Raw genomic sequence first — 14,260 nt, 5'->3', positions numbered from 1 at the left:
TCTTCCTTTGCCCCTCCCTCCTAAAATAAATAAGTAAATCTTAAAAACAACAACAATAAAAGAGAAACAACTAAATGAAATAATAAATCTGAAATTTTAAACTAAATAAGTGATGAAATAAAACTAGTATGAGGTAAATAGAAAGAATGATGGAATTATAAAAATCCACATGAAAGTTAAGATACTATTAATCATTTCCATTTTCCTCTTGGCTATGACGGTAAGATTATGTTTCATATTCAGTGAGGGGAGAAATTACCCAAGCTTTGAGATGTAAAGTCAGAAGTGTTTCATAAAAAAAAAAAAATCTGCTTCCATTTTCTAGAAGTTTTATAAAAAGAAAAGTATTTCAACAAAGGACCTTTCAGTCATTCATTTGAGATGACCTGTTTAAGTGCATAGTATATGCCAACTGCCATACTAAATGGCAGAGGATATAAAGAGAAGATGAAAGAAAGAATACTTACTAAAGGTATGTACAGGTGAGGTGGCATCAGACATATACCACTGTGTTAGTTTGCTAGCGATGCCATAACAAAATACCACCAGCTGGGTGACAACAGATTTATTTTTTCACAATTCTGGAGGCTGCAAGTTTAAGATCAAAGTACCGGCAGAGCAGGGTTCCTCTGAGGCTTCTTTTCTTGGCTTCCTATTGGCTACCCTCTTGCTGTCTCTTCATGTGGTTGTCCCTCTGTGTATGGGCACCTTTCCTTTTCTTACAAAGTCGCCAGTAGGCCTGGATTAGGCCCACTCTAATGGCCTCATTTAACTTAATCACCTCTTTAAGGAATGTATTTCCAAATATGGTCAGATATTCAGGTACTGGGGGTAAGGGCTTCAAAATAAGAATTCTGGGGGGTACAAAATTCAGCCCATAGGAAACATGACTCACTTAACCATTGCCCTGTTTTACAAATGAGGAGCGAGGCTTGTCTACAAGAGTAAATAACTCAATAAATGTCACATAATAAGTTGTGGAAGAAAAATTTTAACTTAGATCTCATTATGAGAGCATCAAAGGTATGTTCTTTCTTCTATTCACATCTCAAAGAATTACAAATCTAACTGGAAAGACAAAGTTGATTGATTCGTGACACTTAAATATGGGATTTATTGATAAGGAGACACTTATTCACTGGACTTGTACCATTACATGGAAAGAATGGATTCCAGATTAATAAACATTTATAGGATATTTAATACATGTTAGGCTGGGCTCTTTAACAAAAGAGTCTTACATGAGGATTGAGGATTTGCTAATTGGCAAACAGGAGTAGTCCTGGTAGTCTTGGACCAAAGCCTGTAGATGATTCTAAGTCAAAGTCAAATACAAAAGAACTTTCTGTAGTAAGTATCTTAGATACGACTGTCTTTCACATCTTTTTTTTTTCCCTCCTGCATTTGGGTGTAGGCTATGTGCAGGTACATATGTATGAAATCCCTAATCTGCCTTATAATATTCTATTTCATTGGTAATTTTTGGGGGCTTTCTGCTCTATAGCCTCTCAGACTGAAAGACAAAAAAAAGTCCCATGCCCTGTCTCTTGAGACTCCCATTTGTGTGTCCAGGAATGAGTGTCAGGCTAGATTGTGGTCAGGCTGGCACCTGCTCCATGCCCCAGATGCCTACATATTGTTTAAAGTTTGTTAAAAGTACCATTCCCTTTATTCTCTGACTGTACTTTATGGATCTTTACTCTGTGTTTAATTGTAATTATATAATTAATTAGTTAAGTAATTTACATTCCCAGATTATGTTATAAAATTTCCAAAGACCATTCCTGCTATGTATAGTGGGACCAAGGCATATGTCTAGAATCCCAGTACATACCAATTCTTACACAAAAGTTAGTAGACTCTTGAAAGCAGGAAATAAAACTCCAATGTGAAAGATGTCCTTCCTATACCAGTAGGAAATAAATGAAGACAGGCAATTATAGAAAAGTAACTAAAATATATGGAGAGACCAAAGGAAGATAAGAATTATTTAACTTTGGTCTGTTTGTATAGATTACTCTCAACTTTGACTGCCCTTCTCTGGGGATAATAATGCAAAGCTTCATAAAGATAAGTTGCCTGCCTTTGTTCAACTGAGTATATAAACTCTCTTAAGCCTAACCACTTCTTTGGGTTTTTCATTTTCCTAGGGGGTTCCCATGTATGTGTAAAAATTTATATCCTTTTCTCCTAGTAATCTATCTTATGTCAGGTTGATTCTCAGCCCCAGCCAGAGACTCCTGGGAGGGTAAAGTTTTGCTTTTCATGCTATATATATGTGTGTACACACACACATATACATATATACACATACATAAATATAAATAGCACTTACCATTTAGTATAGGGGCCAAGAACTGACCTCTAGAAAGCTGAATTGTGTAGATCTATTGTTTTTTTGAGGTAAATTCTTTGAGTATCAATTACACCATTTTCAAAAAACAAGTACAAAAGCACATTTTCAAAGTTTGATCTGATTTTTAGTATTATCCATACTTCTTCCTTCCTAGAGTATGAACAGCCAATAGTGCTCTTATCAATAATGGGAATTCAGTTGTCACTTTTCAAACTGTCTCAGTTGAGTTAAGTGGGTGGAAGCGGTGGGAGTAGCTTATCAGAATTTTGAAAAACAAAGGAGTGCTTTTCTTTAATACTTGAATGTGTTTTTAGTCATAGTAATTTAATGTTTTCAAATTTCAAATAATATTAAATATTTTCTAAAAAAAAGAAATTGAGAAACACGAATGTAAAGGAATTTTTAAAAATCTTAAGAAACAAGATTTCATTTTTTCAGAAAACAAAGTGCATTAGAAGGCATTTAATGAATGTTTTGAATTGAACAGACTTTGTAGCCAATTAACCCAAAACACACTTAATTCACTAAATAAACACATAGAGAAAGGTAATGCTCTTACAGAGCTGTGTCCAGGAACTGAATAGCATGATGGTCTAAACTATAACTGGGAAAGTAATTTCTCCAAACACAGTATGACATTTTTGCAACGCTGAACATATATATTTTTATTCTGACATTTTTGTTTCCAGCTGTTTCCACCTTTGTAAACTATCAAAGGAAGCTCTGCTTATTATCCCTCCTCATCTCTACCTCCTGGTGCCTTTTACAAAATAAACATAAAACTGGGGATACATGCTCAGGTTGAGAACTGCTCTGACCCCTGAATTTTCTTTCCCTCAAGCTGAGTATACAAAGACAGCTAAGAATTTCAATTTAGACTTTTTTGGTTTTCAGTCCCAAAACCACCTATTCCAAACCTCTTCATAGAACATAGTATTTCCTATCTGCTGTCAGGTTCAAACCAATCAGTTCTCACAGCTGGAGACAGATTGAAAGAGTGTCTATATACAGCCCCTCCCAACTCAGTGGCTCTAAGTGCTTATGTGCTGGACGGTGCCCTGATCTCTTCAAGTCCAAGGAATACCTACCTCTAATTTCAGAACATCATGCTGAAGTTTACGCTGAAATTCAAGGAAGTTTTTGATCGTCAGCTTCCCCTTAAGATCAGCTCCAAAGAAGTAGGTTGTGAGGGCTGAACACAAGCCAGACTTTAGAGTGTTACCAGTAGTAGGACGATCTCTGTGACGCATACCCATACTGGTTTGGGAGCGAATGATGCTCTGAACCTAGAAGAGAAGCAAATCCCCATCCAGAAAAACATTACAAAGTACAAAAACATATGAAAGTAAGATCAATAACTATTATTTATTTGCCTACACTATTCTACAATTCTCTTTTAATGCTCACAATCCTATTAAGTCCTAAGATTATCCTCATTTTACAGATGAGGAATTTGAGGCACATAGTGTTTAATAACTTGTTCAAGGTCAAGTAGCTAGCAAGTAGTGGAACCATGATTCTAATACAGATGACTGAGATCTTTATAACTGAGATACTTTTAAAAATTTCTCTTCAGAAAAGAGCATACGTTTCTGAGCTTCAAAACCTCTCACAAAACACTAAAATAACGATCAACTTCACAGTAATACATTCCATATTGCAGGAGACTTAAAAACTTCATACTTCTCACTACTGACTCTAGTTATGATAAGAAGCAGCATAGCTATAGGCAAATAGTGACACCTAAGAGAGATAACACATTTATTAGAATGATAAATGAAATACAAAGTTGGTACAAAATAATTTCCCAAGAAAAGCTGGGGAATTAGTTTAATCCTTGAGATTTTTTAAAAGATTTATTTATTCGAGAGAGAGAGCATGCATGCGAGTAGGGGGAGAGGAGGAAGGAGAGGCAAAGAGAGAATCTCAAGCAGACTCCCTGCTGAACGCAGAGACCCACACCTGGCTTGATCCCATGACCCATTACATCGTGACCTGAGCCAAAATGAAAATTGGATGCTTAACCGACTGACTACCTAGGTACCAGCTTTGAGAAGTTTTAAATGAGCTTTTTTGAGAAAGGATAAGGTTTGGAACTAGCAACCCTGGCCTAACTATATAAATGAGCTTTTTGAAGCAAGTCTATGATTGTTGTAGCTTTTGTTTTATATTTTTTTTTACTAGTTCCTGCATCTTTTCTACCTCTTTATACAAGCTAAAACAGCAACTATTCAGAATTATTAAAATTGGGATATGTAAAGATAAATAATAAGGGTGTGTTATATAAATAAACAATACATACAGCTTTGTGGCTGATTTTTTTAAATTGCCAAATTAGAAAAGCCTAACACTTAAAACTTGAGAGTTGAAACAACAGATTTACCTTAGTTAAATGTCTCATGTATTTTATTCATTATTTGTGACCATAAAGAAGATTTAAGTTAAGTGGCTGTATAAACAGTGGAGTAGTATAATGGAAAGACATGAGATAAGGAATTAGGAGACATGGGGTCTGCTTCTGCAGTTCTGAGAGAGAATTTATGAGAGCAGAATTTTGCAGGTCATTAAAACTCTTTGGGCCTTACCTGTCTCACTGGAAAAGTCAGTTAGAGTCTATTATCTCTATGTCTTCAAATCTAGGTTAGTATCATACGTGGTTTTGGTATGATTTCTTGGGTTGAAGGTTTTTAGACTTTAAATTGAATACAGGATAATCAGAACATTTTTTGTTATTATTTTGAAGGCAATACATAAGTCATTTTATCTGCCTGATTCTGAGTACTGAAGAATTTTCCAACAGCAGTGATGAACCAGTATTGAGAACCTGCAATGATTTAAATTTTGCCTGTGGCTGTAATATTGCAGCTTATACTCTTCCTATGGGAGAAACTTCAAGAGTGTGGTGCTGAGAATGTGTTTGTAAGTGACTGGGAAAAAGGAGTTTAGGAAAAATTGACTAACTAATGCTATATCATCTTCATTAATGATTAATAGTAGCGTAGTCTAAATACTATCCCATTATATATAAACTACTATTTATAATGAGCATTCTTTAAAAACTTTTTAAGATTTTATTTATTTCTTCATGAGAGAGAGAGAGAGAGAGAGAGAGAGAGAGAGAGAGAGGGGCAGACACAGGTGGAGGGAGAAGCAGGCTCCATGTGGGGAGCCCAACATGGGACTTGATCCTGGGTCTCCGGGATCACGCCCTGGGCTGAAGGTGGCACTAAACCGCTGAGCCACCCGGGCTGCCCTAAAAACTTTTTTTTTTTAAAAAGGTATGGGGCAGCCCCGGTGGCGCAGCGGTTTAGCCCTGCCTGCAGCCCGGGGTCTGATCCTGGAGACCCAGGATCGAGTCCCGCGTTGGGCTCCCTGCATGGAGCCTGCTTCTCCCTCTGCCTGTGTCTCGGCCTCTCAGTCTCTCTCTGAATAAATAAATTAAAAATCTTTGAAAAAAAAATAAAAAAAAAATAGAAAAGGTATGTATCACTAGATTTTGTGTGCTTTCCACTGAACAGGGAGCTTGATGTGAGGTTTGATCCCAGGACCCAGGATCATGACCTGGGCCAGAAGCAGATGCTTAACTAATTGTTGCTTTGTGCAACATTAACTTCAAAATATGTGAGGTCCTCTTCTTGCTTCTGTTTAACTTTTTTAGAAGCTTGACAAATATAGTGTTAAGAAAATACCTGTTTACCTGGGAAATCAGTGCAAAATTTGAATGTTTGGAATCCTAGAGCATTCTCAACTTAATAAATTTTATTTCCCAAGAATGTAAAATACATAAGGATGAAGCAGAGAAACTTCTAAAGAGAGTCATTTGTTCACAAGGTACGTTATAATTATGTTTTGTTTTTGGTCTAAGAGTTTTTACATCAAGATTCCTAGTGACCAATATTAAGAAAGCTAGTTATTAAGGGATCACATTGGATGAAATAACACGCCCTTCTCTAACAAGTGAATGAATGATGAAGTGGCTGTTCCAAGTCATTCTGCATATCACCATCAATAACAGAAATAAGACAGATCTGCTCCATTTACTTGAGAAAGAGACCATGAGCAGAGGGAGGGGCAGAGGGAGAAGGACAAGCAGGCTCCCTGCTGAGCAAGAACCCCCCCACCCCACCCCCACCCCCACCACATGGGGCTTGATCCCAGGACTGTGAGATCATTACCTGAGCCCAAGTCAGATGCTTAATCAACTGAGCCACCTACACCCACCCAGGACCCATCTGCTCTAAATTCAAATATAGTGTTTAGTATCTGTAATAGGAGTAGGGAAGTTATGGCTATATTGCTTCTGAAAGGTTAAGTCCCACATTGTGTATATAAACTCTAATCAAATCCAGTTGAGCTAATTGCCTGCTAAAACAAAACACTAATACTCTTCAGATGAATATAACAAAATCTAAAGTCAACACATCATTTATAATATCTAGACAAAAATCCAAAATTACTTAACATATGAAGGAATGTGAAGATTTAGCTCATCTTCAAGAGAAAAAGGCAATTAATGGAGATCAATTCCAAGATTATCAAGATACTGCAAATTAGTAGACAAGAATTTTAAAAGTTAAATATTAATGGTCAGGAGCACAATATATGCTTATGAATGAGGAAAAATTAGGAAATTTCAGATGAGAAAGTAAACTGTATCAAAAATAAGATATAAGTTCTAGGGCAGCCCAGGTGGCTCAGCGGTTTAGCGCCACCTTCAGTCCAGGGCATGATCTTGGAGACCCGGGATTGAGTACCATGTCGGACTCCCTGCATGGAGCCTACTTCTCCCTCTGCCTGTGTGTCTTTGCCTCTCTCTCTCTCTCTCTCTCGAATAAATAAATAAAATCTTAAAAAAGTTCTAGAACTGAAAAATGCAATATCTGAAATAAAAATTTACTAGATAAGCTTAATAGCAGAATTGACCAAAGAAAGTCAGTGAATATGAAGATAAATCAATAAAAACTATACAGTTTGAATAGCAGAAAGGAAAAAAGATTGAAAAAAAAATAATAGAGCTTTAGAGATTTGTGATGCAATATCACATATGGTCTTAACATTTATATTACTGGAAGAGAGAGGTAAGAGAGAATGGGGCCAAAAAATTTTAAGACATAGTGGCCAGAAATTTCTCAAATTTGATAAAAATCATAAAAATTCAAATATATAAATAGTTCATCAAATACTAAAAAGGATAAATATAAAGAAAACCACAGTGAGGCACACTGTAATCAAATTTCTAGAAAACCAATTATAAAGAGAAAATCTAGAAAGCAGAGAGAGAAAACAACATATTGTAAATAGAGCACCAATGATTTAAATTGACAGATTTTTTTAATCAGAAGAAAACAGAAACAGTGAAACAACAACTGAGAATTTTACATCTACATCTAGAACTCTAAACCCAGAACTTCCTTCCCTAAATAATGGTGATATAAATTAATTCATCACCAACACATGTATCCTACAAAAAATGCAAAACAAAGTTTTTCTGGGGCACCTGGGTGGCATAGGGGGTTAAACATTGGACTCTTGGTTTTGGCTCAGGCCATTATCTCAGGGTCATGAAATGGAGCCCTGCATCAGGCTCCATGTTCAGTGTGGAGTCTGCTTAAGACTCTTTCTCCTCCTTTCTTTGCTCCTCTCCCCCATCTCTAGAGTAAATAAAATAAACCTTTGAAAAAAAGTTTTTCCAATTGAATGGAAATAATACCATATGGAAACCAGGATATTCAGGAAGGAATACAGGGCATCAGAATGGTAAATATAACAAACTATTTTTTCTCTTATTTTCTTTCAAAAATAAGACTGTTAAAGCAAAAATTACAAAAATTATTATGAGGCTTATAATGTCTGTAGATATAATACACAGAACAACTATAGCATAAAGGATGGAGAAGAGGCAAATAAAACTTTAGGTTGCAAAGTTTCTACATTTTTATTTATTTATTTGAGAAAGAGAGAGTGAGTGAGCAGGAGGAAGGGCAAAGGGAGAGGGAGAGAGAATCTCAAGAAGACCCCATGCTAGGTGCAGAGCTCAACACAGAACCTGATCTCGCCACCCTGAGATCATAATCTGAGTTGAAACCAAGAGGTGGATGCTTAACCGACTGCAACATCCAGGTACTCCAGCAAAGTTTCTACCTTTCATGTGAATACTAATTTTAAGTAGATTATGTATATTTAAGAATCTATGTTGTACTCCCTAGAGCAACCACTATAAAAATAGTGCAAAAAGGTACAGCTAAAATTCTAGATAAACCAGAGTTCTTGGAAAAATATTTAATCTCAAAAAAGGGAGGAACAAAAATCTAAAAGAACAAACAGAAAACAAACGGCAAAAATGTTGGTCTAATTCCAATTAGATTATATATAAATTACATATATCATTGATAAATTGCATACATACATCATACATTATTGATAAATTATGTAACTAGTAATTATATTAAATGTTAATGGATTAAGTACTGCAATTAAAAGGCAAAGACTGAATAGATTAAAAAAAAGAACAAGACCTAACTAATGCTATTTATAAAAGATGCACTTTAAATATAAGGACACAGCTATATTTAAAGTATGGATGCAAAAAAGACATACATGCAAATAGTAGCATAGCTGGAGTTGCTATATTAAAATCACACAAAATAGATTTTAAGATAGAGTATTACCAAAGATAAAGAGTGACATATCATAATTATAACAGGATTGATTCATGAGAAAAACCTAACAATCAAAAATGTACAGAGAATGTCAAAATACATAAAGCTAAAATCAACATAATTAAGGAGAAACAAATAACTGCATAGTTATAGTTGGAGATTTTAACAACTGCATCTCAAAAAACTGCTAGAATGACTATGTTAAAGAAAATCAGTAAGGACAAACAATATCTGAACAACACTGTCAACCAACTTGACTGAATTGACATTTAAAGATTTATGGGGCACCTGGGTGGCTCATTTGGTTAAGTGGCAGCCTTTGGCTCAGGTCATGATCTCAGAGTCTTGGCATCAAGCCCCCCATCTCCCTCTCCCCCTGCCTGCCACCCTCCCTGCTTGTGCTCTCTCTCTCTCTCTGTCAAATAGATAAATAAAATAGTTTGTTAAAAATATTTTATTTATCTATTTGACAGAGAGAGGGAGAGAGAGCATGCACTCGAGTGTGAGCAGGTAAGGGAAAAGCAAACTCCCTGCCGAGCAGGAAGTCAGATGTGGGACTTTGGATCATGACCTGAGGACAGACGCTCAACTGACTGAGCCACCCAGATGCTAGACAGAATTGACATTTATAAAATGTCATACTCAATAACTGCAGAATACACGTTCTTTAAGAAGCCACATTGATGCTTATCAAGATAGATCAAATGCAGTTCCATAAAACGAGGCTCAATACATTTAAAATAAGGATTAAATCATGCACAGTATGTTTTCTAAGCACAATGTAATTAAATTAGATATCAGTAGCAGTAAGATAAGTAAAAGAACAAACCTCAAAGCTTGGAAATTAAACAATATACTTTTTTAAAAAAGATTTTATTTATTTATTTGACAGAGAGCAGAGGAACAGCAGGCTTTTAAGCAATTGAGGGATCAAAAAAGAGACTGTGAAATAGAAAATATTTCAAACTGAATAATAATGAAAATACAAACATATCAAATTTTGTAGGATGTGAATTTCTTATTTAAAGATATTTGTTCCTCATACTTTCTCCCACGTACATATATGTATATATATTTTGTTTGTTTCGGTTTGTTTTATTTTGAAGTCATTTTGACAATCATAGTAATTGTATCTAGAGAAGTATTATGGCCCATCAATGAGAGAAATTTTATGGAAATGTAATCTCTTCCTAGTACTCATCAAAAACTGTATATATCTATAGCTTGGACCTGCTACATGGTCAAAGGCATGGTACCATTTTTCCTTTTCTTACAGAAATCCTTTCAGAACATATGTCATTCATCTTTATATTCTGGAATTACTGGCACAAAGGAACTGTTTAATAAAAATTGACTAAACACATGATGATGAATTTCATCTCAGCATCACAGTCTAATCCATATTGGGGAACTGGAACAACTTTGACCTTAATCATATGCTCAAATAACTCCTTACACTTAGAGTAAAAAAATAAATAAATAAAACCCACTTGTTAAAAGTGCAGAAATGACACATTAAGTATTTCAAAAATTGGACAGCACCTGAGTATGCTGACCAAGACCAAAATAACTCCAAGTCACATGAAAATGTATTAAATATTAATGTACTTAAAGGAACTTTCTAGGATAACTTGCCTGTTCAAACTCTTCCATGTCTACTTCTCCATCTCCATTCAAGTCAAACATCTTGAAGGCAATTTCAAAATTTCTCTGAGGAGCTGCAAGTAGAAAGGAAGGAAAGGATGAGAGGGAAGGAGAAGGAGAGGGAAGGAGAAGAAGAGAGGGAAGAGAGAAAAATATTTAGAAGGCATTGACTAAAAATTAAAAAATCACTCCTTTAAGAAAAACAGATGGTTAAACACTAAAATGTAATATCAAGTCACAGAATGCTACCATACTTACCTAGATCAATCTTGCAGCAGTACTCCTTAAAACTGAAAGACAAACTTGACTACGGCCAGTAAAGACAGAACTTGTCTCTTGAGTTTCACCATTAATCTCCTAGATATGTCAGCTTTGCTTTCTTAGAAGCCATCCTCTTAACTGTATCATATTAAAGTTGCTCTGTTACTTAAATATAGTATTTTTTATCTGGGCATGAAAGTCTGCTTATAAGTAGAGGCTTAGAACATAAGAGGCTGAAACTCTAAGTCTTTGTCTTGCCTTTTAAAAACCAGCTAGATTTTGGGGCACCTGTATGGCTCAGTTGGCTGAGCATCTGGCTCCTGGCTCCAGCTCAGGTCGTGATTTCTAGGTTGTGGGATTTGGTGACATTTGGCTCCACACTCAGCAGGGATTCTGCTTCTTACTCTCCCTCTGCCCCTTCCCCTGCTCATGCATGTGTGCCTGCTCGCTCTCTTTCTTTCTAAAACAAATAAAGAGATGTTAAAAAAAAAAAAAGCTAGATTTCTACTTTGGTCTTCTAGTCTTTCCATTTGAAGTGTAATCAGGAGTTCAGTAGATGTCATTCAGCCGTTAGGTTATTATCTATAGGCAGAAGAGGATACTACTCAACCTCCTATTTCAACCATGTCAGCTGGGTACACAAATTACTGAGCAAAGTATATGTAAATACTAAAATAAAGCTGAAGTTTAAAAAACAAAGTGAAAAATGCAAAGCTTAAGAAGATAAGGGCATGTATTTTCTTTCCCTTAATTGAATGGTAAAAGCTCAAGACATTTTAATGTTCCTAGATCAATCACTATAATATAAATATAATTAACATGCTTGTACATTAGAATAAAATATAATGTCCCTCCTTCCTCACCATGCAAAATGTTCTGGCAAAGAAAACAAAGTTGTTTACTTCTTTCTCTCAGTATTTCAAATTTATATAGATGTAGAGAATAAACCAAAATAAAATATCCTATATATGCTAATACTATTGAATGAAATTTTCAGTTAACATCATTTTTTTTTTTTAATTTAAAAGATCATTCATGGGATCCCTGGGTGGCGCAGCGGTTTGGCGCCTGCCTTTGGCCCAGGGCGCGATCCTGGAGACCCGGGATCGAATCCCACATCGGTCTCCCGGTGCATGGAGCCTGCTTCTCCCTCTGCCTGTGTCTCTGCCTCTCTCTCTCTCTGTGACTATCATAAATAAAAAAAAAAAAAAAAAAATTTAAAAAAAAAAAATAAAAGATCATTCATGAACAAGAAAAGTAAAAAGGGCTTAGTACATTATGCATAGTTACAGGTAATCTATATTTCCGTCTTGCTCACATATTTGTCAATAGTAACATCTTGTAAGGTTATATTCCATTTTTAGCTAGCTAGCCAGACAGACTGGTGAGCTCCTGGTTTTTAGTTGCCTGGGTGAATCATGTGTTTGTCAGCTTCCAATTGCCTGCCTTACTTGATAATGGCTTCTTCCAACAGGCTTGCTCTCCTTTAGGCCATAAATACCATTGTTGTAAAGGACACTGATGAGGAAATTTTTGTATATTCCTTGTCACTTCTTAAATTTTTCCTACTTGTCTGGGTGCTGTCTTTTACTGAAGAGTTACTATGCCAAGCATTGAGCACAATAATTTAAAGCTCAATAATTATCTGATTTTGTATGCTCAACCCTGAAGGTTTCTCTTTATTTTTTAAACAGGGTAGGAAATTGGAGCTCAAAGCCATAAATGACTAGCTCAAAATTACACAGCTAATATGTGGCAACCTGTTATGTGAACCTAGGTTAGCACTGACTCCAGAGGCAATAAACTGTTTCATTATGCTCCATGGCATCCAATAGGAAGACAGTGATTCTTAACAGTAATACACACATACTCTATTCTGATATGTTTTAACCTAGAAAGGAAACCAAACCAAAACATGACTCACTGATTAGATCAGTCTCTGCGATAGCTGAGTTCCAAGCTGTTCATCTCAAGGAGATACCTGACATAAGAGAAATATTGCATATGCCATGTTCAAATGTTAGACTTGGCTGCACTAACTGGAAACCCATAGGCAACATTAGATTCTCAAATAGGTTTGTCACATGTTTTAAAAAATTCTGAATATGAATTGCTTTAGGCAGGAATGCATTCTGCTATTCTCCCCATATTGTCTCACCCTCGGCCCACTTCTTTCAAATACATTATTTGCCTATTCCTTGTAGATACCTGAGATTTTAACAAATGCAGAAAATATAAAGCTGTTGAAAGTTTTCAGTGGGGGAGCAACACCATCGAACAGGCATTTATAAAGGATTTCTCTGGCTACAGCATGAATTGAAGGATGTTAGAAAACAAGAACCAGCTTCAGAAAAGATCACAGCTCTTGTAAAGGTTGAAAATGTGAACTGAGGTAATGGCAGTGGTGATGGAGAGGAAGAAACAAATTTGAAATAAGGAGGTGGAATTATGCAACTTAATGATTAATTAGCTGTGAAGAATTGAGAGTTAAAAAGGCTGACAGGGTAGCTTAGGCTACTGGGTAGCTTGCGTGTCATTAACCCAGAGCTGAAATGGATGTAAAACGTTTGAGAAATAAAAGGAATTCAGACCAGACCTGCTGAATTCAAAGGGTCCACAGCCTATGCAGTTGAAGCCGCTGAGATAGTAGGAAACATGGGTCTAAAACTTAGACAAGAAAGGTGAAAGCTGGCAGTCGCTGGCACACAGCCTGAAGTGAGTGTGCCCACGGAGAAGTGGAGGTTGAGGAGAAGGTGGAGCTGGAAGCCAATATTTAAGGTAAAAGGAAGGAGAAAGGAAGCAGTGACAGAGGAGGTCACATCGGGAGGAATACAGTCCAAAGGAACACAAATGGGGGAAAAATTGGCAAGACCCAGTCAGTATGTTGAATTAAAGCTCAAGAATTAAAGCAGTGTTCCCATTCCCTATCTCCACTGATTACAGAAGTGCACAGGGTGCTTAAAATTTTAGCTTTATCATCATAGTTTATTCTCACTGTCCTGTGAATTTTGTGAAGGCACAGTCATCATTTAAATGACTGAGTTATTTTAGCAAATCATAGTTTATATGTCCTCCTACAACTAAGGTTAAATTCATTTTACCAAAGTACACCTTGTACTTCTTGAGCTTTCTATATCTCTTGATCCTGGCTTACTTTCAAACGGAGTATCTGCTTTATGTGGAGCTACTTAGAGTGCTCATTAAAGCATAGGCACTGACAGTACTCTAGGGGCTGAGCTTCTAGTGTGCTGGTCAAAATGAGGCACATCAGGGCAGCAGCCTTGTATGCTCTCAAGGCCTCACCAGTCTATCAGGAAAGGTTCTTCCAGAATAGCTCTTT

The 14,260-nt window shown here is 36.2% G+C and overlaps 1 protein-coding gene across 2 annotated transcripts in view; it reads right to left on the bottom strand.

The window, feature by feature from the left end:
- The window catches only part of MICU1 (mitochondrial calcium uptake 1), a 247,358-nt gene that overhangs the window by 71,207 nt on the left and 161,891 nt on the right, over positions 1 to 14,260 (bottom strand). For both annotated transcript variants that reach the window (XM_055325234.1, XM_055325233.1), the window contains 2 exons: positions 10,651 to 10,733; positions 3,445 to 3,642 (listed from right to left, as the gene is read on the bottom strand). In XM_055325234.1, the coding sequence (XP_055181209.1) occupies positions 3,445 to 3,642; positions 10,651 to 10,733 (281 nt within the window). The remainder of the gene's footprint in view (positions 1 to 3,444; positions 3,643 to 10,650; positions 10,734 to 14,260) is intronic.

The sequence above is a fragment of the Nyctereutes procyonoides genome, unplaced genomic scaffold, assembly GCF_905146905.1.
Source record: "Nyctereutes procyonoides isolate TBG_1078 unplaced genomic scaffold, NYPRO_anot_genome, whole genome shotgun sequence".
In the NCBI taxonomy this organism is placed as follows: domain Eukaryota; kingdom Metazoa; phylum Chordata; class Mammalia; order Carnivora; family Canidae; genus Nyctereutes; species Nyctereutes procyonoides.
The sequence above is the reverse complement of the archived record's forward strand: the minus strand, read 5'-3'. Positions and strand labels throughout refer to the sequence as shown.